General features: G+C 46.4%; 2 protein-coding genes and 1 long non-coding RNA gene across 4 annotated transcripts in view; 1 reads left to right on the forward strand and 2 right to left on the reverse strand.

Annotated features, from left to right (window-relative positions):
• Nucleotides 1-5793: 5793 nt before the first annotated feature.
• The window catches only part of LOC308470208, a 116129-nt gene continuing 93934 nt past the window's right edge, over nucleotides 5794-27988 (forward strand). Inside the window, exon 1 of the long non-coding RNA XR_013982261.1 lies at nucleotides 5794-5925. This is a non-coding gene — a long non-coding RNA (uncharacterized lncRNA). The remainder of the gene's footprint in view (nucleotides 5926-27988) is intronic.
• Nucleotides 7056-14760, reverse strand: LOC308469817 (uncharacterized protein). Of its 2 annotated transcripts, XM_080992789.1 has the most exons (4): nucleotides 14099-14760; nucleotides 13189-13325; nucleotides 11394-11492; nucleotides 7056-10675 (listed from the first exon to the last, which is right to left on the reverse strand). In XM_080992789.1, exons 2-4 carry the CDS (start codon nucleotides 13286-13288, stop codon nucleotides 9435-9437), a joined length of 1440 nt encoding a protein of 479 aa, XP_080848915.1. In that variant the 5' UTR covers nucleotides 13289-13325; nucleotides 14099-14760; the 3' UTR covers nucleotides 7056-9434. The 2 variants fall into 2 exon arrangements, with proteins under 2 accessions (XP_080848915.1, XP_080848916.1); XM_080992790.1 differs by lacking the exon at nucleotides 14099-14760 and having other exon boundaries at nucleotides 13189-13996.
• LOC308469627 (uncharacterized protein) lies at nucleotides 19487-27982 on the reverse strand. Its single transcript, XM_080992359.1, has 3 exons — nucleotides 27939-27982; nucleotides 27094-27235; nucleotides 19487-23817 (listed from the first exon to the last, which is right to left on the reverse strand). Exons 2-3 carry the CDS (start codon nucleotides 27212-27214, stop codon nucleotides 22187-22189), a joined length of 1752 nt encoding a protein of 583 aa, XP_080848485.1. The 5' UTR covers nucleotides 27215-27235; nucleotides 27939-27982; the 3' UTR covers nucleotides 19487-22186.

Here is a 27988-nt window from a genome sequence, read left to right on the forward strand (position 1 = left end):
GAAAGGTAAACAGCATTTCCGTGCGCTCTGGCTTCCGTCACAGTGTTCCGTTGCACCAGAAGCAGTCTAGTCATGCTGGCAACGTGACCCAGAAAGCTGTCTGTGGACAAACACCAGCTCCCTCACCCTCAAAGCGAGATGAGCGTCACACGCCATATCTACCTTTGACTGGCTTAACCGTCCAGGGGTCCTTTGCCTTTTTTTTTTTTTTTCATTGTTAAAATAAAGTTATAAACTCAAACAAAACTCAAGCAGTTGGTCCCTGGCAAGGTCGCCCTGGCCAGCTTAGATCTCTGAAGTCTGAGGCAAGTATATCTGGCTGTCCACTATCACAATCCACTCAGAAAACAACATTTAGGTTTATTGGGGGTTTATTGAAACAATGAGATGACCACATAGAGAGGTCGCACTGTGGGAGTGGCCCAAATGGCTACAATAAATGTGATAATGTGTACCCCTGTAAATCCTTGAGTGTGCTTCTAATAGAAAAGTTATGGTAGCCTGTCACTGCTGATTTTGCAAGTTGCCGCCCCGCCCCAACTGGGGTGGAAATACAGCTAATATGTAAATCACAAAGATACAGCACAAACCTAGAACATAAGCTGCTACATGATGCAAATGGCGACACGTAACACAGGTTCCCAACACACACACTAACAAAATGTATTCATGCAAAGGCCTGGAAACGATGCCTTATGAGGAACGGCTAAGGGAGCTGGGCATGTTTAGCCTGGAGAAGAGGAGGTTAAGGGGTGATATGATAGCCATGTTCCAATATATAAAAGGATGTCACATAGAGGAGGGAGAAAGGTTGTTTTCTGCTGCTCCAGAGAAGCGGACACGGAGCAATGGATCCAAACTACAAGAAAGAAGATTCCACCTAAACATTAGGAAGAACTTCCTGACAGTAAGAGCTGTTCGACAGTGGAATTTGCTGCCAAGGAGTGTGGTGGAGTCTCCTTCTTTGGAGGTCTTTAAGCAGAGGCTTGACAACCATATGTCAGGAGTGCTCTGATGGTGTTTCCTGCTTGGCAGGGGGTTGGACACGATGGCCCTTGTGGTCTCTTCCAACTCTATAATTCTATGATTCTAAGGTCATAGCAGAACATGGTGGGAATCAGAGCTTAGTCAACAGAAACAGCCGATGCTTATGCATATGATTGGTCTAACAATTTAATTGAGGTAACGGTGTATATGATTGGTGGGAATTGAATGCTTTGTTTGAAACTTTATAAATACCACTGGGCGCAGTTGCAACTTTTGCAGAGCCATCCTATTGTAACCTATTGCTTTGCAATAAACAATGTTGGAATTCATCCTCTTCAATCTCTTGTGTCTTTTTGGCTCGATACAAGAATTAAGGCATTTTTGCTTGCAACAACACAACCCGCCCAAAAGACAATTTATACATTCATCAGCCTCTTTAAAAGGTGTATCAGATACCAAACAGACCCTCCAAGTGTCCCTATTTTCCAGTAACAGTCACGGATTTACAGAAGCCACCGCGGTTTCTGATTTGATCCAAGAATGTTCCGCTTTTCCTTAGGACATCCCTATGTTGGAGGATCTGGAGTTATGCAACCCCTGAGCCAAGGAGATAAGAAACTATACAACCTTTAGAAAACATCTGTATAGAGAAGTTTTTTATGTTTAATGTTTAATTATGTTTTTATATGTGTTAGAAGTTGCACATAGGAGCTGGGGAAACCCAGTGTGATGGGTGGTTGGGGTATGTATGTATGTATGTATGTATGTATAAATAAATAACATCATCATTGTCGTTATTATTTAATAGGGCATCTCTATTTAAATCAGAGAAATGTTGGAGGGTTTATGTGTGGGGGTTGCATGTATTCTGTAGCAATCAGGTTCTCAAACAATATCATTATCAGTCAGGGCACAAAGATGTGCAGAAGACAGGCTCTCTTTAGCACAGGGGATATTTTATGCTTCAAACCTTTCAGGCAAGAAATTGTCTCCCCTTCCCCTTGATTCTCATGTTTAGCTGGTTGGTCTCACAGACAACACTTGTGCAATTCCCTGAAGCTATTCCAAGAATAGGAATGATGACATGGAGGAGAACAATTGCATTGTGATCCCTGTAGGACTTGAGACGCAGGTGCAGAAGTAGAAGAAACCTTGTTTACAGGACTTCACTGTCTGGCCTTGAGGTGGGTCACTGTGAGGGTGAAAGGTGAGCTTTGCCTTTAGCCGATGAAGCACCTTCATAAGAAGAAGAAGAGTTTGGATTTGATATCCCGCCTTTCACTCCCCTTCAGGAGTCTCAAAGCGGCTAACATTCTCCTTTCCCTTCCTCCCCCACAACAAACACTCTGTGAGGTGAGTGGGGCTGAGAGACTTCACAGAAGTGTGACTGGCCCAAGGTCACCCAGCAGCTGCATGTGGAGGAGCAGAGACACGAACCCGGTTTCCCAGATTACGTGACTACCGCTCTTAACCACTACACCACACTGGCTCTTATTTAAATAAAGATGCCCTATTAAATAAGAGTCATGAACAAGATATTCACTTAGGATTTATTCAAATATAATCCCCTGACATGGAGTAGCTGCTTCTAAGCATTAATAAATTCGTTTTGTTTTGTTTGACAGCAGGGGTTGGTAATCTTTTTCAGACTGTGGGCTGCATTCCCTTCTGGGCAAACTTCGGGGGCCCACATGCCAGTGGCGGGCAGTTCCAGAGGTAAAATCTGACAGACTAATGGGAAAGCAGCCTAGTTTCTATGCACACTCCTCCATCCTCCACTTAGGCTAGGACGGCCATACGTCCAGATGTATGGCAACCCATGGCCAAAAAAGCTCTGGTTTTTGAAATATGGCAACCCTAACTCTTAGGCAAGTATGTGGCCATGTTAGAGTTCCAGGACACATTTCAGCCGGGCAAAAGCACACAAGTAGGATACAAAGCAGGGTAAGTAAACAGTATGTGAGCTACCATGCCCTTCTAGCCGAGACACCATCTTGCGCCCAATATTGAGGGTGCCCATCACACGTCACACGTGTGACGTCATGCACCTGGTGCACATTGTGTGTGTCCGATGTCATGCATCGCATTGTCAGGAGGAGACCAAGCACAGCTTCAATGACCAGCAGCTCCTCCTCTCTCATGCTCAGGAGACCCCACGTAACCTCCCAACAGGTTGTGACAATAAACTATTATATGGGGTGTACAGTCGACACACAACTTTTGCAGGGGTTGCATTCGGGTGATAGTGTGTAAAGTTTAAATCACATATATTCTGGACAGCCCCTTGGGATGCCCCCACCTGGCCATCCTTACCTTCTGGAACCAGCATGCCAAACAGGTCTTAACCCCCCCCATCCTGCCCCCCCCCCCCCAAGCTTTTAAAGCTCTCTGCCTTCCTTCCCTTTAACCTGGGCTATTTTAGACAGGGCACAAGCAAAGGGTGGAAAAGAGAAACGTCGTGGGAAATGGGGTGGGAAGTTGTTGATAATATAAAAGAAAAACTTATTATGTATTGGAACATGATTTTGAATTTCGGGGGGGCGGGTAAAAAGGTGAAAGTTTGAGTGAACTAAAGACTTAATTTAATCTAAGTTTGTTATTGGTATGAGCTTTTGTGTGCATGCCAGGGGTGCCAGGGGTCTGCAACCTTTAAGACAAAAAGAGCCACTTGGACCGAAGAAGAAAAAACTGGGAGCTGCAAAACCATTGCGACATTTAAAACAGTGGGGAGTGTCGGGGCACACAGTGCACCTCCTCCCCTCGCTAGTATCCACCCCGGAGCCGCGGCAAAGATGTAAAAGAGCCGCATGCGGCTCCGGAGCCACGGGTTGCAGACCCCTGGCCCATACCAATAACAAACTTAGTGTTTAAACTGTTTTTAACAGTTATAAGGGCATTTTGTGGGGTGTGTCTGGGATGGGAGGAGCAGAGGGAGGCCCAATTTCAGGGGTTCTGGGTAGGGGGAGGTATGGTGTGGGAGGAGGGGCGGCCCGGGTAAAGGGCACACAGCACATGTAGTTAGTGGCTGTACTGTGTGCCAGGCCCGCCCTGCCCCCCATCCTGGGGAATTGTGGTTGTCATATCATCCAGCCCTTGGGTCTGCGACTGCTACTGCTGAATGCCAGGTCCATCCAGAATAAAATCTCCCTCATCCATGATCTGATTATGGAAGAGGAAGCTGATCTGGTGTGTATCACTGAAACCTGGGTGGGTGAACAGGGTGGGGTTGGTCTCACCCAGCTGTGCCCACTCAGTGCAGCATCAGGCCAGAATCAAAGGTAAGCTCTCTGCCCTGTGCAAAAAGAGCTTTAAAACTCTCTGCCTTCAAGTCAATTGTATATTTTTACTTTTTCGGTGTTTTCTTCCCCCTGTAAAAGATCAGGGCTGTGCAGTTTTGCAGTTAAGCGTTTGTGATGGAGCAGGGTGAGCGTCGCACCTGTTTTGTGTCTCTGCAGGGTCTGCGAAGCTGAAATGATACATTTGCACCAGCCGCTTCTTGCTGGCTTCTCTTCTCGCCTCTTACCTTTGCAACAACCACCCTGTGGGGTGGGCTAAGCTGTGAGCAAAATCTGTGAAACTGCACATCCTTGTAGGGGTTGTCTATGTCCTGCCCCCCCCCCTTTATCTTCTCAGTAACCTTGTGAGGTGGGCATGGTTTCGAGATGGCTGTTCTGGCATTATGGTTTTGATATTGCAGAAAATAGCCTTAGGAGATCTGGGACGGGGTGCTTATTTCTCTTTACCAGGGATGAGAAAGAATTCTTTTGTGTTCTACTGTAACATAACAGGACTATGAAATGTCCCACCTTAATATCAAGAGGGGCACTCTAACCACTATGCCACCCTCAGCAGAATGCAAATCCCGCCGCCCTGAAAATGCAGGAGGAAAAAGGGAGCGTGCCCTCCAAGGGAGGGGGGCGCCTTGTGGATTCCCATAGGCAGAAGGTCTCATCATAATGTAGCAGACAGAAATCAGGAGACTTGTCTGTTTGATTCAGACTGTGATCCAGTTGCTCATTGCTGATGGGCAACTTCAAAGCCCAGCAGACACAGAAGATTAGGAGAAGACAACACTAAGGAAGCTGTATCTCTCTCTAAGGGTTGCAGTTGAGCCTCACAAACTACCAGGAGCCTCACAAACTAGATTTCTCACAGAAATGGGCACTTTCTGCTCCCCCTCGCCCTCTTCAGCAACTGATGTTCAGAGACACCCCGTCAGTCCTATTATCCATCACATCTGTGCTTCGATTTGAAGAAACATTTCCATTTTATATACTTATTTCCTTCCAATCCAGTTCAGCCCCCTCCCTCCCAAGGTCTTCCTTCCAAAACCTCTCCTTCTCTCAGCCACCCTTTAACTGGTTGTGTCCCATTTACTCTTTCCACCGCCTGCTGGCTCTCCAACTGGACCCTATTTTGGACAGAGGTGACCTGGCAACTGCACTCCAGGCTCTGGTAACTTCCAGGCTGGGTTACTGCAATGTCTTCTGCTTGGAGCTTCCCTTAAAGGTGACTCAGAAACTTCCATGGGTCCAGATTACGGGCTGGGGTTCCATCCACCTCTGATGTAAATCCTAAACCCTTGTTAAACCACTTGGACCACAGAACAGCTTCTGGGTTAGTGGTGAATGTCACATCAGCAGATTCCTTGAGACCATGAGCCCTTCCTTCAGATACACGTGCCTCCCCTCCATCCTCTCTCCCCATATACGCACACAGGTACACAGGGATTGTTTATTGTGAATTTAGTCCTGTAACCATTAACATTTTCTGCATTTATGTACTTTTTATTATTCTGCAGCAAACCGGAAGGACATGTGCCACTGATTCGGTACTGCCATCTCCACAGGGACATAACCATTTTTTGTGTGGAATTTGTTGGAATTGTCCCTCAAGTACAACCGAAGGCAGTATATTCAATCTTGCCAAAGTAAATGTGTGTCCATATTTTACAATTGCTAAGTTATGCAGATAGGGTGCAGGAGAGTCAAAATGGGCATATCTCTGCTGCTGATGTTTTTCCTACCACAACCTTGGCCAGTAGGAATATTGTCCCAATGTTGTCCTTCCAGTGTGGTTCAGGGTGGACCTGAAGTCACAAGATTAAGTCCCGTCCTCCTCAACTCAGCTCCCCCTCCATCCCACTTCAAGATAAACAACAGGCCTCTCCTTTTAGTTGATCAACAACTTTCAAACATTCACCATTTTCTTCCTTGTCTTAGACGGGAAGGGTTTTTCTCTCCAACATTCGGGGACCACTGCTATTCATGTGCCCTTGTGAAATTCCTCTCACCTCTATGGTAGCATTTTTTTTGTTTAGCCAATGTCCTTCCTCTTAAAAACAGGTTGTATGTCAACACCTCCTTAAATCCACACTCCTTTTTGGTGGTGGTGGGGTTAAGCTCTAGTTTCCCAACGACATCGGTCAAAACAAGGTTCTCCCCACCTTCACTCCTTTCAAACCACATATAGCTTCTAGTGTCCCCATCTCCTCCAGTGCACGGCCAATAAAATCCAATTATAAGGAGAACCTCCGCTTTTGATGGCGGTCCAAGGGGGTTGCATCATGGCAAAGGTGATGACCCAACTCCTCCATCTGCCCCCATGCTGATCTGCGTGGGAGTGAGCCGTTGAGACGACTGCGGGTCAGCCTGCTCCCTCATACCCCAGGAGGTTTCCAGGAATGCTTAAACCCTTTCGTTCCCTACCCCTTCATTTGTGCCTGCCTCCAATATCGAGGGAGCTGCCGCCATGGTGCAAGACCAGAACCGGAAACTCAAGGTCAAAGAATAATACAAATGTAGTGTTGGAAGGGACCACAAGAATCATCTAGTCCAGGGGTAAAGGTAAAGGGACCCCTGACCGTTAAGTCTAGTTGCGGATGACTCTGGGGCTGCGGCGCTCATCTCGCTTTACTGGCCAAGGGAGCCAGCGTACAGCTTCCGGGTCATGTGGCCAGCATGACTAAGCCGCTTCTGGTGAACCAGAGCAGTGCATGGAAACGCCGTTCACCTTCCCGCCAGAGCAGGACCTATTTATCTACTTGCACTTTGATGTGCTTTCGAACTGCTAGGTTGGCAGGAGCAGGGACCGAGCAACGGCAGCTCACCCTGTTGCGGCGATTCGAACCGCCGACCTTCTGATAGGAAAGCCCTAGGCTCTGTGGATTAGACCACAGCACCACCCACGTCCCAGTCCAGGGGTAGTCAGCCTTTTTATACTTACCACCCACTAATGCATCTTCCTTGATGGTAAAATTTCCTTACCGCCGACCAGGACTTGATGGAAGGAGGATTCAGAACCCCCTACTGCCCAGTTAGAATCCTGAAATGCCCACTAGTGTGTGGTAGGGACCAGGTCAACAATCCCTGATTTAGTCCAACCCCCTACAATGCAGGAAAAACAACCCGACCTCTGCTGAAAAACCTAAAAAAAGGAAGGAGAGTTCACCACCTTCCAAGGTAGCTCATCTCACTTGCAGTCAGAAATTTCTTCCTAAAGTTTAGGATTAGGTGTATTTTTACTCCTTGCATAAAATACAGATGCAGGAAGAGTCGGAAAGCCAGGAAGTAATTGTAATCTCTGTATTTACATGGATTTAAATGAAAGAAGCTCTCCACACCACTGATTTCACAACAGCGGTGCTCCAATTATTATTATTATTATTTAAATTTTATTACATTTTCCATGCTTATTACAGAAGTGGAAAAAAAAATATTACAAAAAGACAATACCGATAAATAGTACAAATTAAGAAGGGGGGGAAGGAAAAGATAACTTACACTATCTTTTGTTATTATTAAGATGAAGAATAAGACATAAATTTGAGATTGCAATTTCATGTTACAATAAAAAAAATCTCATTATCATTAAACCCAACCTCCCATTTATTCCTTAGTTCTTTCTACACAACTTTACTGCCATAACAAAATACTATTTTTTATATTATTTTTCCACAGTTTAGTAATATTTATATAAGCAATTAATAAAGACTGCTGAGATCACTCAAAAGTAGCTATAGATTTTAACATGGTATAGTTTTGTTTAAGATATATTCCAAAGGCCTCCCATTTTGATACAAATTCAGCTCTCGGTTTATTTTTCCCCGATAAGCTATCTAATTCAGCATATTCAGTCAATTTTTGAATCCACTCCTGTCTGGAAGGAATTATGTCGCTTTTCCACCTTGATGGCTATAAGGACTCTCGCTGCCACTGTTGCCTACAAAAAAATACCTTTAATATTTTTTTGAATATCTGAGTCAGTGATCCCGAACAGATATGCCTCTGGCTTTTTTATTACAGTGGTACCTCAGGTTACAGACCCTTCAGGTTACAGACGTTTCAGGTTACAGACTCCGCTAACCCAGAAATAGTACCTTGGGTTAAGAACTTTGCCACAGGATGAGAACAGAAATCGCACGGCGGCAGCGGGAGGCCCCATTAGCTAAAGTGGTACCTCGGGTTAAGAACAATTTCAGGTTAAGAACGGACCTCCAGAATGAATTAAGTTCTTAACCCGAGGGACCACTGTAAAGGAAATTCTTAACATTTTTTTCTAATTCTGAATGGATTTCCTCCCAAAATTTCTTTCTTTTGCTACATTGCCACCATATAGAATACAGTGAGCCTGTTTGATCTCCACAACAGTAACTTTTGGCTCCTTTGTACATTTTGGCTAATTTCCATGGAGTTAAATACCACCGGTGCTGCATTTTTAAAAAGTTTTCCCTTATGGCATAGCACGTGGTAAATTTCCAATTATTCTTCGACAGATTTTCCCATTGGGACATTGTTATAACATACCCAAAGTCGTGAGACCGCTTTATCATGGCTGATGTAACTTCTTCCTCCTCGACTTCCCAGTGGAGGAGGAGGCGAAACTCTTTAGAGAGAGTTTTACTTTTTGAGTGTATTACGTTGGATTCAAATCTTGAGGCTCTTGGTGAACTATTTTTTTCTACTTTAAATTTTTTTAATATTGGATAATATTGGAACCTATCTGTAATAATATCTCTTAATTCCTCAAAACTGTTAACTTTTAGTTGGTTATCTTCTTTTAAAATTATTTTATAAGCAGGCCAATTTCACAACATATTTTTTTTCTTCACCACTGTGGCCTCTGCTGGAGAGGCCCACCATGGGATTTTAGGCTCCAACTGATCTTTGTATTTCTCCCAAACTTTAAGAAGTGATCTCCTTACAATATGATTTGAGAAATCTCTGTGTATTTTTGCCTTCCCATAAATTCAATAAGCATGCTAACCCCAGCGGTTATTATGTCCCTCCAAATCCAATTAACCTATATCTTGCAAATTAGCAGTGCTCTAATTAAACTGCTTTCCTCATTACAAGAATCTAAATACTTCCCCCCTCTTGATTCACTTATGCAAAATGAGTTGTGAAATCTGACCAAATCTTTTCCCACATTCCAAGTATATATATGGTTTATCCCATGTGAGTTCTTTTATGATAGGTAAGGTTAGATCCATATGCAAATCTCTTTCCACACTCCAAACATTTATATGGTTTCTCCCCTGTGTGAGTTCTTTGGTGCGATGTAAGGCTTGTGCTGTGACTGAAGTTCTTTCCACACTCAAAACAGGTATATGGTTTCACCCCTGTGTGAATTCTTTGATGACATTTAAGGTGAGAGCTGTGAGTGAAGCTCTTTCCACACTCAAAACATGCATACGGTTTTTCACCTCTGTGAATTTTCTGATGTATATGAAGGCCCGCATCATGTCGGAAGCTCTTTCCACACTCAAAGCACTTATATGGCTTCTCTTCTGAATGTATTCTGCGATGGCTAACAAGGTGTGTGCAGTTACTAAAGCTCTTTCCACATGTCACACATTTATATGGTTTTTCCCCTGTATGGATTCGCTCATGCACAGAAAGGTGTGAACTCTGACTGAAGCTCTTCCCACACTCAAAGCATTTATACGGCTTCTCACCAGTGTGGGTTCTCTTATGTGAACTAAGGTGTGAACTCTGGCTGAAGCTCTTTCCACATACCAAGCATTTATATGGTTTCTCCCCTGTGTGGGTTCTCTTATGTAAAGTAAGGTTAGCCCTGTGAGCAAAGCTCCTTCCGCACTCCGTACATTTATAAGATTTCTCTCCTGTGTGAATTCTTTGGTGCGATATAAGGCTTGAGCCGTGAGCGAAGCTCATTCCGCACTCCAAACATTTATACGGCTTCTCCCCTGTGTGGATTTTTTGATGAGTTAGAAGACCTTGGCTATAACGGAAGCTCTTTCCACAGTCAAAACAAGTATATGGTTTCTCCCCTGTGTGAATTTTTTTATGATCTACAAGGCCTGAGCTGTAAGTGAAGGCCTTTCCACACTCTAGACAGGCATATGGTTTCTCCTCAGCGTGGACTTTGTGATGTTTTTTAAGGTATGAGTGGCGATCGAAACTCTTTCCACATTCTAGGCATTTGTATGATTCCTGTCCTGCATGAATTCTTTCATGTGATTTTAGGCCTGAGCTGTCACTGAAGCTCTTTCCACACACCAAGCATTTACACAGTCTCTCCTCGGAGTGGTTTCTGCAGTGTGGGCTGAGGCTCAATTTACCTTTGAATGTTTTGCCACACGAAGGGCTATCATTTGTTCTCTTTGCTTCATGCTTATTTCTTTCTGATGAGCCCTGAGAACGATGATTTTCCTGGTCATCACCTGCTAAAATTAAGGGGAAACAGCAAACATTAAAAACTTCCTGATACAGGGCTGCCTTCAGATGTCTTCTAAAAGCAATGTAGTTCTTTATCTCCTTGACATCTGAAGGGAGGGTGTTCCACAGGGATGGTTCCACTACCAAGATGTAACTTCACTTCTTGCTGTGACAAAACCAGCAGAAGACCCTCAGAGTTGGACCTCGGTGTCCGGGCAGAACAATGGAGGTGGAGACGCTCCTTCAGTTCTACAAGGCTGAGGCCGTTTAGGGCTTTAAAGGTCAGCACCAACACTTTGAATTGTGCTTGGAAACATACTCTGTATGTAGATCCTTTAAGACCAGTGTTATAGGCTCCTGGCAACTGCTCCCAGTCACCAGTGGACCTGCCACTTTCTGGATTAACTGTAGTTTCCGAGTCACCTTCAAAGGCAGCCCCACCTAGAGCGCATTGTAGCAATCCAAGCGGGAGATAACCAGAGCATGTACCACAGTCTGTGTGCAGGTAGGGACTCAGCCTGTGTACCAGATGGAGCTGGTAGACAGCAGCCCCTAAATCCTGGCTATGCCCATGTCACCATTAAAAAACATTCATTTCCTTTCTTTCTACCTTTTATCTCTGCTAGCCCAGAGCTCTGGCCCTGCAGCCTTCCTCGTTTTCTTGCCAGGAAAGCTTCCTCACCCCAACATCTCCCCAGGTCCCCATCTTCATTCCCTGAGACTCACCAGATCTCTCTGAGAGTCCTGGGTGGGAACATTCAAAGGTGGTGGGAGACAGCCTGACCAGGTCAACCGTCCATCTTCCCCCTTCCAACCTCGCTAGGTCTGCAGCAGGAGAAGGAGGAGGAGGAGGAGAAGAAGAAGGAGAAGAAGAAGAAGAAGAAGAATTATTTCTGTATCCTGCCCTCCCTGGCCGAGGCAGGGCCCAGAGTGTCTAACATCATAAAAACAACACAATATGCATAAAAACAGACATCAATTAATTAAAACACATCTTAAAATTAATTCAGACAAGTTAAAATCAAAACAGGTGGCAATTATCAGGCTGGAATTGAGAGTGGTTAACACTTGCCAGGACCAACTGTTTCCACTGATCATACAAGGACCTGTGAGCGGGTTGGGGGCCTCCTTCGGGTTTGTTTTATACAAAGGAAAGTAAGTCAAACTCCATCCTGCCCAAAGGCCTGGCAGAACAACTCCGTCTTGCAGGCCCTGCGGAAAGATGTCAAATCCCGCAGGGCCCTGGTCTCTTGTGGGAGAGTGGTCCACCAGGCTGGGGCCACGGCTGAAAAGGCCCTGGCTCTAGACAAGGCCAGCCTAATTTCCCTGGGGCCCGGGATCTTCAAGGTGTTGTTATTAGCAGAAAGAGGCTGAAAGAGGATCAGCCTCTTCCATCCTTCCTGAGGAGCTCAGAAGCCTAAAGAAGCTGCAGGTTTCTTGGGAGCGAGGGAGGGAAGGAGAAGTAAAAGGAGCCTCAGAGAAGCTGCAGGGATTCCTCTGCCCTAGATATTCTCCAGCCCCTGCAGAAGCCCAAATGGGACATATATATAAAATTTATATCCCCCAATCTGGTGGGCTTCTCACAGCCACCCAGTGCAGCTAAGAGCATATATAAAAACAGAACAAAACATCAAACATAAAAAACAGAAATATCCTATACAGGCAACAAACCAACCAATAATAAGAATAGCAGCAATAATAACAACATGTTTACAGCTATACCCAAATTAAAATAACCACCGACCCCAACTAAACAATTAACCAACACCAACCCGATGAAAACAAAATAGAGGAACGAAAATCAGAACCTTTTAAAGCATTTTAGCCAGTTGCCCCAACCCGAGATTTGTTCCAGCAATGTCCCAGTGGCCTCCCAGGAGCCTCTTTTGGCTGTTGAAGGTGAGCCTTGGCCAGGTGGAATGGGCCTTGCCCCCAGGCCTCATGGCATGGGGGGCATAGTAGTGACCTGAAAGTAGATCCCATTGAAAGCAGTTGTTTTTATATGTATATAGGGATCCTCTGCCCATTCCTCCTCTTCTGGCAACATATTGGTGCATGCTCCAGGGGAGAGACTTTGGAGAAGACCTCTCCCTTGCCTTCCTTCAAGTCAAGACCTTCTTACATTGCATGTTCTCCTGTCTTTTCTGCTTGCTTGAGGGAGGGTTTTCCTCCAGCCCCCACCCACCCATTCCTCCTTCTCCACCCCCAACACTCTGAAACTCAGCCAACCTCTCCCAGCCTCAGAGGTGGGGAGCCCCAGCTCAGGTCCTTCCTAGGACCACTAATCCAGCCTCTTTGGAACTATATTGCAGGACTCAGAAGTTTAACCAAGCTGCAGGTTTTGGGGGGTGAGGGAGAAGCAAAGGCGGCCTCAGAGCCCCTCTGGGGATTTTCCTCCATGGATATATTGGGAGGGGAAGCCCACCCACAGTTTCCACAGTAAAACCTCCCCCCTTTATCTTATTCCTTGCTTGCACTCTCCATCCCCCCAAGTCCCTATCTCCACTTCCTAGGAACTCACGAGATGTCTCTGAGGGTCCTGGAGGACAACGCTCAGAGGTTGTTTGGAGGGAGGCAGGAGACAGTCTGTCCAGGTCAACCGTCCATCTTCCTCCTTCCATCCTTGCTTGGACTGAAGAGCTCAGAAGCTGCAGGTTCCTGGGAGGGAGGAAGAAACAAAGGCAGCCTCAGAGGCCCTGCAGTTAGTTTCCTGCCCAAGACATTTTCCTGGTGAATGTGAAGCCATGCCTGAAAAGTGGAGCCATGCCTGAAATAAGATCTTCATCCCACCACCATTAAAAACATTTATTTCCTTTCCTGGCTTCCTTTTCACTCTGCCAACTTTGCTGCAGCAGTGGCTGGTGGTGAGAAACTAATGTCATTTTATGGCCAGTGGTTCTCCTCTTCCCATCCTTAAAGTCTTCCCTCCTCCATCTCTCCCAACACCTTGGTTCCTTCCTAGGGCTGGTCTGCTATACAGAGAGACTGCACCCTCCTTGGGGGCTTTCCTCCTGAACCCCCCCCCCCCCAGACAGGGAAGGCATCGAAGATAAAAGAGCCCATGCCGTCTAGAGCTGAAATGAGTTTCCAGCTGACCCTGCCCTCCCTCCCCCTCTTTTCCCAAAACATGAATGTCTCTCTCCTCCCCTTCCCAGAGCCATCCTGCCTCCTTTCCTTTTGGGGGGGTTTCCTCGCCCACCTGCCTTCTGGCCGTGCTCTCCTCCTGGGGCGCCCCTGCACCCCTTAAAACCTTTTGCACTCATCGCAGCTCTTGGGGGGCTGAATTGTGGGGTGCAACCCCACGCATGCGCCTTCCCGCCCCTGCCCCTTTGCAAAACTGCCCTCTCCTGGAGGGCTTCTCTCCTGCGAAGGAGCTGCTCTGGCTCGGGAGCCCCCTCCCCCCCCCCAATATATCTCCCTCTTTTTCCTACCTTGCAGAAGGCACAGTCTTCCGCGCTGCAGACTCTCCTCCCTCGCAGCTGTTCAAATGTAACAAACCGAGGAGGAAGTGACGCTTTTCCTCTCCCCCAGGAAGTCCAGCGTCATAATATAATCGCTGCCTTTAACCCTTGAAGAGCCAGCGTCTCTCCCACCCCACCCACCCAAACTGCGTGGTGCTGGAGACATTGCGGATTCCGCCTATGGGGACCCCACAAAGCGCCCCCTTCCCTTGGAGGGGGGCACGCCCTCCTTTTTCTTACTGCATTTCCAGGGCGGTGGGATTTGCATTCTGCAGAGGGTCTGCTCCAAGGTTCAAATGTGGGGCAGTTGTGGCATAGTGGTTAGAGTGCCCCTCTTGATATTAAGGTGGGACATTTCATAGCCCTGTTATGTTACAGTAGAACACAAAAGAATTCTTTCTCATCCCTGGTAAAGAAAAATAAGCACCCCACCCCAGACCTTCTAAGGCTGCTTTTTGCAATATCAAAACCATAGTGCCAGAACAGCCATCTCGAAACCATGCCCACCTCACAAGGTTACTGAGAAGATGGGGGGGGGGGCAGGCAGGACACAGACAAACCCTACCTACAAGGATGTGCAGTTTCACAGATTTTGCTCACAGCTTAGCCCACCTCACAGGGTTGTTGTTGTTGCAAAGGTAACAGGTGAGAAGAGAAGCCAGCAAGAAGCCGGGTGCAAATGTTTCATTTCAGCTTCACAGACCCTGCAGAGACACAAAACCGGTGCCAAGCTCACCCTGCTCCGTCACAATCGCTTAACTGCAAAACTGTAGCACCCTGCTTGTGGTTAACGCTTAGCTGGAATGAAATATTCAACGCAGCAATAGAGAAATTAAAATAATAATTTATTTGTCAGACAAATAAATGAGAGGCACAGTGGTATATGGTTACCAAGCTCTGGCCTGGCCTCCTGCCATTATGGCCAGCACTTATATTCCCTCAGCCCAGCTCCCTTGCTCCTCCTTGGCTGCCTCTGTCCAATCAGCCTGGTTGAATTTCCTATTGGCTGCCTGCTAGAACCAATCCTAAAAGATACACCCATTTCCTATTGCCTTTTATGGGATACAAAAAGCTATATATTCTTCTATCTATAAATGACAAATAAGTAGTCATATATCTTACATTTGTCTCAACAAGGATCCTTAATTACCAGCTCACCTCTTGCCCTCCTTGCCCTCCAAAACAGATGGTTAATAATTTTAAATTTTTATCTTGAACAGATGTCAGAGACCTTGGGTTCATATTCTCATGCATCATCAATGAAAGATCTCCTTTTTGGAGGTCTTTAAACAAAGGCCTGACAACCATTTGTCAGGAGTGCTCGATTGGCGTCTCCTGTCTAGCAGGGGGCTGGGCTCATTTTGCCCCTCTGGTCTCACAGCAATATGACTCTATGAAATAAGAATTTAACATTTCTTTCTTTCTAGATCCTTTGCATAATTACATTTAAGCCAGCATATTTCATACATAACATATATAGTTTTTTTAGAAGAATAAACCTCCTTAAAGTAAAAGGAAGGAACAGTTTACAGCCTCAAAATAAAATAGGGGAAAAAAGCCTCTTCCCCTTCTCCAGCCAGTTGTTTTCTCTTCCATTTGCTCTTGGCCTTTAACCTTAGGAAGATATGGCTCAAGTTTAACGGGAGGTATAATAATTCTTACTATTTAGCAACTCTTAATTATGTAGGGTCTGTGTAACCTTGCTCTTAGCCTGTAATTCCCTTTTTACGACTTTGAGAATTGTTTTCTGCTATAAATCAAGGGGCCCCTTGTCTAGGAGGAAAACATTGCCAAGGTTCTCTAAGCAGCTGGTCTTCTGCCTGGCATGAAACATTTGTGAATATAAGCCCATTTAATTTAGGAACCTGATCAAGATATAAGCCAATATAAGCCTTGATTAAAAATGCAGTCTATATTCAGATGCCTCAAAACTGCAGTCCTGATCTTTTACAGGGGGAAGAAAACACCGAAAAAGTAAAAATATATACAATTGACTTGCAAGCAGAGAGTTTTAAAGCTCTTTTTGCACAGGGCAGAAAAATGGGGGTGGGGGCAGGACGGGGGTCTAAGAGGCATCCGGCTGCTGGTTCCAGAAGGCAAGGATGGTCCGATGGACGCATTCCCAGGGGTTTGTCCCAACTATATGTGATTTCGACTTTACCACCAAAATGTAACCCCTGCAAAAGTTGTGTGTCGAACTGTGCACCCCATACAATAGTTTATTGTCACAACTCTCAGCACCCTTAACCAGCAAAAGAGCTCCCAGAAATCTTAGGGGGGTTTCATGGGGCTTTGGATATGTGGTGTGAATGTGGCCTAACAGATTTGTGCTTGTGTGTGTGTGTGTCTAGCATCACTTGGCCTCCAAACACACTTTGGAAATAGGCACACATTGATCAAAATGGTGCAGCATAAAATCACAGGTGCAGTCAGCTCTCTATCCTAGTACAGTCATACCTCGGGGTGAATACGCTTAAGCTTAAATATTTTCGGGTTGCGCTCCATGGCAACCTGGAAGTAACGGAGCGCGTTACTTCCACGTTTCGCCACTCACATATGCGCAGGTGCTAAAAGTGATGTCACGCGCATGTGCGGAAGCAGCAAAAAGATAAAAACTCAATTATATAAAATACATTTTGGGGTTTCGAATCAATAGTCAGATAGTGGATCTTATTCTAATTGCCCCAGCTAAAAACCTTGCAACCTTTGATGTCACCTGCTCATCTTGGTCTGCTGAGAGAAAAAACACTGTGACAGGCGTTGGGTGACCCGGAATGGACAATAAAATAGGGGTGATAACATCACTCTTCAAATCTTTATATAGAGTGCAAACCAGAAGGACATGCGCCACTGATTCAGAACTGCCATCTCCACAGGGACATAACCGTTTTTCGTGTGGAATCGTCCCTCAATTACAACCGAAGGCAGTATATTCAACCTTGTGAGAGTAAATGCACGTCTATATTTTATAATTGCTAAGTTATGCAGATAGGGTGCAGAAGAGTCAAAATGGGTATATCACTGCCGCTGATGTTTTTCCTATTGCGACCTTGGGCAGTAGGAATGTTGTCCCAATGTTGTCATTCCAGGGTGGTTCAGGGTGGACCTGAAGTCACAAGATTAAGTCCTGTCCTCCTCAACACAGCTCCCCCTCCATCCCACTTCCAGATAAACAACAGGCCACTGCTTTCAGTTGATCAACAACTTTCAAACATTCACCATTTTCTCCCTTGTCTTAGACGGGAAGGGTTTTTCTCTCCAAGCATTCGGGGACCACTGCTATTCATGTGCCCTTGTGAAATTCCTCTCACCTCCATGGTAGCGTTTTGCTGTTTAGCCAATGTCCTTCCTCTTAAAAATAGGTTGTATGTCAACACCTCCTTAAATTTATTTGGGTGGTGGTTGGGTTAAACTCTGGTTTCCCAACGACATCGGTCAAAACAACAAGGTTCTCCCCACCTTCACTCCTTTCAAACCACATATAGCTTCTAGTGTCCACATCTCCTCCAGTGCACGGTCAATAAAATCCAATTATAAGGAGAACCTCCACTTTTGATGGCGGTCCGAGGGGGTTGCATCATGGCAAAGGTGATGACCCAACTCCTCCATCTGCCCCCATGCTGATCTGCACGGGAGCGAGCCGTTGAGGCGACCGGGGGTCAGCCTGCTCCCTCATACCCCAGGAGGTTTCCAGGAATGCTTAAACCCTTTCGTTCCCTACCCCTTCATTTGTGCCTGCCTCCAATGTCGAGGGAGCTGCCGCCATGGTGCAAGACCAGAACCGGAAACTCAAGGTCAAAGAATAATACAAATAATAATAATAATAATAATAATAATAATAATAATAATTTATTTATACCCTGCCCATCTGGCTGGGCCTCCCCAGCCACTCTGGGCGGCTTCCAAAAGAATATTAAAATACTGTGATACATCAAACATTAAAAGCATCCCTAAACAGGGCTGCCTTCAGATGTCTTCTAAAAGTCTGGTAGTTGTTGTTCTCTTTGACATCTGGTGGGAGGGCGTTCCACAGGGAGGGCGCCACTACCGAGAAGGCCCTCTGCCTGGTTCCCTGTAACTTGGCTTCTCACAGTGAGGAAACCACCAGAAAGCCCTCAGTGCTGGACCTCAGTGTCCGGGTAAAACGATGGGGGTGGAGACGCTCCTTCAGGTATACTGGACCGAGGCCGTTTAGGGCTTTAAAGGTCAGCACCAACACTTTGAATTGTGCTCGGAAACGTACTGGGAGCCAATGTAGGTCTTTCAAGACCGGTGTTATATGGTCTCGGAGGCCGCTCCCTGTCACCAGTCTGGCTGCTGCGTTCTGGATTAGTTGTAGTTTCCGGGTCACCTTCAAAGGTAGCCCCGCGTAGAGCGCATTGCAGTAGTCCAAGCGGGAGATAACCAGAGCATGCACCACTCTGGCGAGGCAGTCCGCAGGCAGATAGGGTCTCATCCTGCGTACCAGATGGAGCTGGTACACAGCTGCCCTGGGCACAGATTTAACCTGTGCCTCCATGGACAGCTGTGAGTCCAAAATGACTCCCAGGCTGCGCACCTGGTCCTTCAGGGGCACAGTTACCCCATTCAGGACCAGGGAAATGTAGTGTTGGAAGGGACCACAAGTCCTGGGGTAAAGGTAAAGGGACCCCTGACCGTTAAGTCTAGTGGCGGATGACTCTGGGGTTGCGGCGCTCATCTCACTTTACTGGCCAAGGGAGCCAGCGTACAGCTTCCAGGTCATGTGGCCAGCATGACTAAGCCGCTTCTGGCGAACCAGAGCAGCACACGGAAACACCGTTTACCTTCCCGCCAGAGCGGTACCTATTTATCTACTTGCACTTTGATGTGCTTTCGAACTGCTAGGTTGGCAGGAGCAGGGACCGAGCAATGGCAGCTCACCCCGTCGCGGGGATTCAAACCGCCAACCTTCTGATAGGAAAGCCCTAGGTTCTGTGGATTAGACGACAATACCACCTACGTCCCAGTCCAGGGGTAGTCAACCTTTTTATACTTAACGCCCACTAATGCATCTTTCTTGATGGTAAAATTTCCTTACCGCCCACCAGGACTTGATGGGAGGATTCAGAACCCTCTACTGCCCAGTTAGAATCCTGAAATGCCCACTAGTGTACGGTAGGGACCAGGTGGACAATCCCTGATCTAGACCAACCCCCTGCAATGCAGGAAAAACAACCCGACCTCTGCTGAAAAACCTAAAAAAAGGAAGGAGAGTTCACCACCTTCCAAGGTAGCTCATCTCACTTGCAGTCAGAAATTTCTTCCTAAAGCTTAGGATGAGGTATTTTTACTCCTTGCATAAAATACAGATGCAGGAAGAGTCGGAAAGCCAGGAAGTAATTGAAATCTCTGTATTTACGTGGATTTAAATGAAAGAAGTGAAAGAAGCTCTCTTACATAACTGGGACAAAATTACATAACTGGAAAAAAAATATTACAAAAAGACAATACCAATAAAGAGTACAAATTAAGAAGGGGGGAAGGAAAAGAAAACTTAAACTATCTATTGTTATTAGTAAGATAAAGAATATGACATAAATTTGAGATTGCAATTTCATGTTACAGTAAAAAAAAATCTCATTATCATTAAACCCAACCTCCCATTTATTCCTTAGTTCTTTCTAAATAACTTTACTGCCATACCAAAATATTATTTTTTATATTATTTTTACACAGTTTTTTTGTTGTTTAGTCATTTAGTCGTGTCCGACTCTTTGTGACCCCATGGAACAGAGCACGCCAGGCACTCCTGTCTTCCACTGCCTCCCGCAGTTTGGTCAAACTCATGCTGGTAGCTTAAAGAACACTGTCCAGCCATCTCGTCCTCTGTCGTCCCCTTCTCCTTGTCCCCTCCATCTTTCCCAACATCAGGGTCTTTTCCAGGGAGTCTTCTCTTCTCATGAGGTGGCAAGAGTATTGGAGCCTCAGCTTCACAATCTGTCCTTCCAGTGAGCACTCAGGGCTGATTTCAGAATGGATAGGTTTGATCTTCTTGCAGTCCATGGGACTCTCAAGAGTCTCCTCCAGCACCATAATTCAAAAGCATCAATTCTTAGAGGGGGGGGGGGAGGGAGGAAATAAAAAAAAAAAATAAAAAAAAGCATCAATTCTTCAGCAATCAGACTTTTTTATGGTCCAGCTCTCACTTTCATACATCACTACTGGGAAAACCACAGCTTTAACTATATGGACCTTTATTGGCAAGGTGATTTCTCTGCTTTTTAAGATGCTGTCTAGGTTTGCCATCGCTTTTCTCCCAAGAAGCAGGCGTCTTTTAATTTCGTGGCTGCTGTCACCATCTGCAGTGATCATGGAGCCGAAGAAAGTAAAATCTCTCACTGCCCCCATTTCCCCCCCCTTCTATTTGCCAGGAGGTGATGGGCCCAGTGGCCATGATCTTCGTTTTTTTGATGTTCAACTTCAGACCATATTTTGCGCTCTCCTCTTTCACCCTCAATAAAAGGTTCTTTAATTCCTCCTCACTTTCTGCCATCAAGGTTGTGTCATCTGCATATCTGAGGTTCTTGATATTTCTTCCGGCAATCTTAATTCCGGCTTGGGATTCATCCAGCCCAGCCTTTCGCATGATGAATTCTGCACATAAGTTAAATAAGCAGGGAGACAATATACAGCCTTGTCATACTCCTTTCCCAATTTTGAACCAATCAGTTGTTCCATATCCAGTTCTAACTGTCGCTTCTTGTCCCACATAGAGATTTCTCAGGAGACAGATGGGGTGATCAGGCACTCCCATTTTGATACAAATTCAGCTCTCGGTTTATTTTTTCCTGATAAGCTATCTAATTCAGCATATTCAGTCAATTTTTGAATCCACTCCTGTCTGGAAGGAATTATGTTGCTTTTCCACCTTGATGGCTATAAGGACTCTCGCTGCCACTGTTGCATACAAAAAAATACCTTTAATTTGTTTTGGAATATCTGAGTCAGTGATCCCCAACAGATGTGCCTCTGGCTTTCTATTACAGTGGTACCTCGTGTTACAGACACCTCAGGTTACAGATGCTTCAGGTTACAGACTCCACTAACTCAGAAATAGTACCTCGGTTAAGAACTTTGTTTCAGGATGAGAACAGAAATCGCGCGGTAGCAGCAGGAGGCCACATTAGCTAAAGTGGTACCTCAGGTTAAGAATGGACCTCCAGAACAAATTAAGTTCTTAACCCGAGGTCCCACTGTAAAGGAAAGTCTTAACATTTTTTCTAATTCTGAATGGATTTCCTCCCAAAATTTCTTTATTTTGCTACATTGCCACCATATATGATACAGTGAGCCTGTTTGATCTCCACATCTCCAACAGTTACTTTTGGATCCTTTGTACATTTTGGCTAATTTCCATGGAGTCAAATACCACTGGTGCTGCATTTTTAAAACGTTTTCCCTTACGGCATAGCACGTGGTAAATCTCCAACTATTCTTCCACAGATTTTCCCATTGGGACATTGTTATAACATACCCAAAGTCTTGAGACCACTTTATCACGGCTGATGTAACTCAAATCTCGAGGTTTCCTTGGCAAACCCTTTTTATCTACATTAATTTTTTTGAATATTGGATAATATTGGAACCAATCTGTAATAATATCTCTTAATTCCTCAAAACTTTTAAGTTTCAGCTGGTTATCTTCTTTTAAAATTATTTTATAAGTAGGCCAATTTCACAACGTATTTTTTTTCTTCACCACTGTGGCCTCTGCTTGGAGAGGCCCACCACGGGATTTTAGGCTGCAACCGATCTTTGTATTTCTCCCAAACTTTAAGAAGTGATCTCCTTATAATATGATTTGAGAAATCTCTGTGTATTTTTGCCTTTCCATAAATTCAATAAGGGTGCCAAGCCCAACAGTTATTATGTCCCTCCAAATCCAACAAACCTATATCTTGCAAATTAGCGGTGCTCCACTTAAAGTGCTTTCCTCATTACAAGAATCGAAATATTTTCCCCATCTTGATTCACTTATGCAAAATGAGTTGCGAAATCTGACCAAATCTTTTCCCACATTCCAAGTATATATATGGTTTATCCCATGTGAGTTCTTTTATGAGAAGTAAGGCCAGATCCATGTGGAAATCTCTTTCCACACTCCAAACATTTATATGGTTTCTCCCCTGTGTGAGTTCTTTTATGAGAAGTAAGGGCAGATCCATGTGCAAATCTCTTTCCACACTCCAAACATTTATATGGTTTCTCCCCTGTGTGAGTTCTTTTATGAGAAGTAAGGGCAGATCCCTGTGCAAATCTCTTTCCACACTCCAAACATATATATGGTTTCTCCCCTGTGTGAATTCTTTTATGAGAAGTAAGGCCAGATCCATGTGCAAATCTCTTTCCACAGTCCAAACATTTATATCGTTTCTCCCCTGTGTGAACTTTGTGATGAGATCTAAGGCTTGAGCTTTCAGTGAAGTTCTTTCCACACTCAAAACAGGTATATGGTTTCACCCCTGTGTGAATTCTTTGATGACATTTAAGCTGTGAGCTTTGAGTGAAGCTCTTTCCACACTCAACACATGCATATGGTTTTTCACCTCTGTGAATTTTTTGATGTTTATGAAGGCCTGTACCATGCCGGAAGCTCTTTCCACACTCAAAACACTTATATGGCTTCTCTCCTGTATGGATTCTGCGATGGCTAACAAGGTATGTGCAGTTACTAAAGCTCTTTCCACATGTCACACATTTATATGGTTTTTCCCCTGTATGGATTCGCTCATGCACAGTAAGGTATGAACTATGAATGAAGCTCTTCCCACACTCAAAGCATTTATACGGCTTCTCACCAGTGTGAGTTCTCTTATGTGAACTAAGGTTTGAACTCTGGCTGAAGCACTTTCCACATTCCAAGCATTTATATGGTTTCTCCCCTGTGTGGGTTCTCTTATGTGTAGTAAGGCTAACACTGTGAGCAAAGCTCCTTCCGCACTCCGAACATTTATAAGATTTCTCCCCAGTGTGAATTCTTTGATGCAATGTAAGACTTGAGCTGTAAGCGAAGCTCATTCCGCACTCCAAACATTTATACGGCTTCTCCCCTGTGTGGATTTTTTGATGCATTGCAAGGCCTGAGCTGCTAGTGAAGGCCTTTCCACACTCAAAACAGGTATATGGTTTCTCCCCTGTGTGGATTTTTTTATGATATACAAGGCTTGATCTGCTAGTGAAGGCCTTTCCACACTCTAAACAGGTATATGGTTTCTCCTCAGTGTGGACTTTGTAATGTCTTTTAAGGTATGAGTGGCGATTGAAATCCTTTCCACATTCTAGGCATTTGTATGATTCCTGTCCTGCGTGAATTTTTTCATGTGATTTTAGGCCTGAGCTGTCACTGAAGTTCTTTCCACACACCAAGCATTCACACGGTTTCTCCTCTGTGTGGATTCTGCAGTGTGAATTGAACCTAGATTTACTTTGGAATGTTTTGCCACATAAAGGTCTCTCATTTGTTCTCTTCCCCTTCTGATGTTTTTTCTGGACTGGGATTTGATGGTCGTTATCAGTCTGCATTAGAAGGCCTTCATACCTCCTATTTTCTTCTTGGTTTTTCTCTTGTGGTCTTGTTTCCTCTTGATCTTGAAAGGTCTTTCCTTTGACTTCATTCTTGGTTCTTTCTGATGAGACCCGAGAACAACGACTGTCGTGTTCATCACCTGCTAAAGTTAAGGGAAGATGACAATTAAAAATGTAATCCAAATCACCATCCTAGTGAGACTTTCTGTAACATCTGATGATGATGATGGTGATTTTATTATTTATACCCTGCCCATCTGGCTGGGTTTCCTCAGCCACAGCATATATAAAACATCAAACTGCCCAATACAGGACTGCCTTCAGATGTCTTCTAAAAGCTACATAGTTCTTTATCTGCTTGACATAATAATAATAATAATAATAATAATAATAATAATAATAATAATTTATTATTTATACCCCGCCCATCTGGCTGAGTTTCCCCAGCCACTCTGGGCGGCTCCCAATCAGTGTTAAAAACAGTACAGCATTACATATTAAAAACTTCCCTGAACAGGGCTGCCTTAAGATGTCTTCTGAATGTCAGGTAATTCTTTATCTCTTTGACATCTGATGGGAGGGCGTTCCACAGGGCGGGCGCCACTACCGAGAAGGCCCTCTGTCTGGTTCCCTGTAGGCTCACTTCTCGCAATGAGGGAACCGCCAGAAGGCCCTCGGCGCTGGATCTCAGTGTCCGGGCTGAACGATGGGGGTGGAGACGCTCCTTCAGGTATACAGGACCGAGGCCGTTTAGGGCTTTAAAGGTCAGCACCAACACTTTGAATCGTGCTCGGAAACGTACTGGGAGCCAGTGCAGATCTCTCAGAACCGGTGTTATGTGGTCCCGGCGGCCACTCCCAGTCACCAGTCTAGCTGCCGCATTCTGGATTAATTGCAGTTTCCGGGTCACCTTCAAAGGTAGCCCCACGTAGAGCGCGTTGCAGTAGTCCAAGCGGGAGATAACCAGAGCATGCACCACTCTGGCGAGACAGTCCGCGGGGAGGTAGGGTCTTAGCCTGCGTACCAGGTGGAGCGCCTCCATGGACAGCTGTGAGTCCAAAATGACTCCCAGGCTGCGCACCTGGTCCTTCAGGGGCACAGTTACCCCATTCAGGACCAGGGAATCCTCCACACCTGCCCGCCTCCTGTCCCCCAAAAACAGTACTTCTGTCTTGTCAGGATTCAACCTCAATCTGTTAGCCGCCATCCAACCTCCAACCGCCTCCAGGCACTCACACAGGACCTTCACCGCCTTCACTGGTTCTGATTTAAAGGAGAGGTAGAGCTGGGTGTCATCTGCATACTGATGAACACCCAGTCCAAACCCCCTGATGATCTCTCCCAGCGGCTTCATATAGATATTAAAAAGCATGGGGGAGAGGACAGAACCCTGAGGCACCCCACAAGTGAGAGCCCAGGGGTCTGAACACTCACCCCCCCCACCACTTTCTGGACACGGCCCAGGAGGAAGGAGCGGAACCACTGTATGACAGTGCCCCCAGCTCCCAGCCCCTCTAGACGGTCCAGAAGGATGTTATGGTCGATGGTGTCAAAGGCCGCTGAGAGATCCAGCAGAACTAGGAAACAGCTCTCACCTTTGTCCCTAGCCCGCCGGAGATCATCAACCAGCGCGACCAAGGCAGTTTCAGTCCCATGGTGAGGCCTGAATCCCGATTGGAAGGGATCCAAATGGTCCGTTTCCTCCAGGCGTGTTTGGAGTTGCTCAGCAACCACCCGCTCAATCACCTTGCCCAAGAATGGCAGATTTGAGACTGGGCGATAGTTGGCCAAATTGGCTGGGTCTAAAGATGTTTTTTTAAGAAGCGGTTTAATGACCGCCTCTTTCAGCGGGTCTGGGAAGGCTCCCTCACAGAGGGAAGCATTCACCACCCCGCAGAGCCCATCGCCCAGCCCTTCCCGGCTCGCTTTTATCAGCCAGGATGGGCAAAGATCAAGGAGACAGGTGGTCGGTTTCACTCGTCCAAGCAGCCTGTCCACATCCTCGGAGGTAACAGATTGGAATTGATCCCATATAACAGGACCAGACAGAACTCTAGCACTCTCCCGCCCTGGCCCTGCTCCCACTGTGGAGTCTACCTCCTTCTGAATCTGAGCAATTTTATCTGCAAAAAACTTTGCAAAAGCATTGCAGGAGATCTTGGGGTCCCTACCAGGCCCCGGTGGTACAGGTGGTTCCGATAAACTGCGAACCACCTGAAAAAGTCTCCTGCTGCTATTTTCTGCAGATGCAATGGAGGCAGCGAAGAAGGCCCTCTTCGCCGTCGCCATTGCCACTTGGTAGGCTCGACGTTGAGCTCTAACCCGTGTCCGGTCTGATTCAGAATGAGTTTTCCGTCACCGGCGCTCTAGCCGTCTCAACGATTGTTTCATCACCCTCAGCTCCGGGGAAAACCACGGGGCTGTCCGGGCTCCATGCAATCGGAGAGGGCGCTTCGGAGCCAGACAGTCAATAGCCCTGGTTAACTCCGCATTCCAGCGTGCCACCAGGGAATCAACTGAAAGGCCATCAACTTGGGATAAAGCATCCCCTACCACTCTCTGGAAGCCAATTGGATCCATTAAGTGGCGGGGGCGGACCATCCGAATCGGTCCCACCTCCCTGCGGAGGGGAAGGGTTGCGGAGAAGTCCAGTTGCACCAGGAAGACATCTGAAGGGTGCCACCACTGAGCAGGCCCTCTGCCTGGTTCCCTGTAACTTCACTTCTGGCAATCAGGGAACCAGAGCTGGACCTCAGTGTCTGGGGTTAGAGATGCTCCTTCAGGTCTACAGGGTCAAGACTGTTTAGAGCTTTAAAGGTCAGCACCAACACTTTGAATGATGCTCAGAAACAAACTCTGAGCCGATGTAGATCCTTTAAGACCAGTGTTATATGCTCCTGGCAACTGCTCCCAGTCACCAGTTGAGCTGCCGCTTTCTGGATTAATTGTAGTTTCCGAGTCACTTTCAAAGGCAGCCCCACCTACAGTACATTGTAGCAATCCAAGCGGGAGATAACCATAGCACGTACCACAGTCTGTGTGCAGGTAGGGTCTCAGCCTGTGTACCAGATGGAGCTGGTAGACAGAAGCCCCAAATCCTGGCTATGCCCAAGTCACCATGAGAAAATATTCATTTCCTGCCTATCTTTAATCTCTGCCAGTCCAGAACTCTGGCCCTGCAGCCCTCCTTGTTTTCTTTCCAGGGGAGCTGGAAAGACCTCCTTGCCTTTTCTCCCCCCTGTGTCTTTTCTGCTCACTTGGGGGGTGTCCCTCCCCCCCATCCATCCATCCTCCCCCCCCCAACCCCCTGTAACTCAGGCAGAAGCAAAGGGAGCCTGCAGGGATTTATCTTGCCACAGAATTTCCTTGTTTCCACTCCCCAAACCTCCATGCCCCCAACTCCATTCCCTGCCACTCACCAGATCTCTCTGAGGGTCCTGGAGGGGAACGGTCAGAGGTTGGGGGAGGCAGCCGGACCAGGTCAACCGTCCATCTTCCCCCTTCCATCCTCGCTAGGTTCGCAGGATCAGACTCTTCCATCCTTCCTGAGGAGCTCGGAAGCTGCAGGTTATTGGGAGGGAGATAGAAGCAAAGGCAGCCTCTGAGGCCCTGCAGGCATTTTCCCGCCCAAGATATTTTCCTGGTGAATGATAAGCCTGCCTAGGTGTGGAGCTCCCATGATAAAAGAGGAGTGTCCCCCCCTCCTGAACCCCACCATGCGAGGAAAGTGGAGTCATGCCTGAAAGAGGATCTTCTTCCCACCAACATTCAAAACATTCCTTTTTTGGCTTCCTTCTTTCTCTGCCAGCCTGGAGCTGTGACCTGGCTGCCTCCCTCCATTCCACCTCCTCCCCCAACCCCACTTTAGGGGAAGGGGCTGTAGCTCAAGAGCGGAGCATCTCCTCAGCAGGCAGAAAGTCCCCGATCCGAGACCCCCCCCCCTTTGGTCTAATCCTGCCCTCTCTACTCGACCCCTTTCTCTCCAAAACATCCATGCCTCCTTCCTCCTCTCCCCAGAGGCATCCTGCCCCCTTTCCTTTTCTGGGGGGGTTCCTACCCCACCCTAAAATTCTCCCCCCCCCCCTGCCTCGCCTTCTTGCCTTGCTCTCCTCCTGCAGCCCTCGAGGTCCTTTGCTCTCCCCACAGCTCTTTGGGGGCTCAAATGTGGGGTGCAACCCCATGCATGCTCCTCTCCCGGAGGGCTTCTCTCCTGCTCTGGCACGGGAGCCCCCTCCGCCCCCCAAATATATCCCTCTTTTCCTACCTTGCAAAAGGCACCGTCTTCCGCGCTGCAGAATCTCCTACCTCGCAGCT

This window comes from Podarcis pityusensis (genome assembly GCF_964106645.2).
Source record: "Podarcis pityusensis genome assembly, chromosome: 2".
NCBI lineage: Eukaryota > Metazoa > Chordata > Lepidosauria > Squamata > Lacertidae > Podarcis > Podarcis pityusensis.

Bases quoted from the DNA above. Each gene is read 5' to 3' on its own strand.
- LOC308469817 (XM_080992789.1), bottom strand. From the start codon at position 13,288: ATGGAAGGAGGAAGATGGACGGTTGACCTGGACAGACTGTCTCCTGCC. The intron at 11,493-13,188 runs GTGAGTTCCTAG...CTCCTGCTGCAG, and splicing joins AGGACCCTCAGAGACATCTC to ACCTAGCGAGGTTGGAAGGG. The intron at 10,676-11,393 runs GTGAGTCTCAGG...CCTTAATTTTAG, and splicing joins AGGACTCTCAGAGAGATCTG to CAGGTGATGACCAGGAAAAT.
- LOC308469627 (XM_080992359.1), bottom strand. From the start codon at position 27,214: ATGGAAGAGTCTGATCCTGCGAACCTAGCGAGGATGGAAGGGGGAAGA. The intron at 23,818-27,093 runs GTGAGTGGCAGG...CCTTAACTTTAG, and splicing joins AGGACCCTCAGAGAGATCTG to CAGGTGATGAACACGACAGT.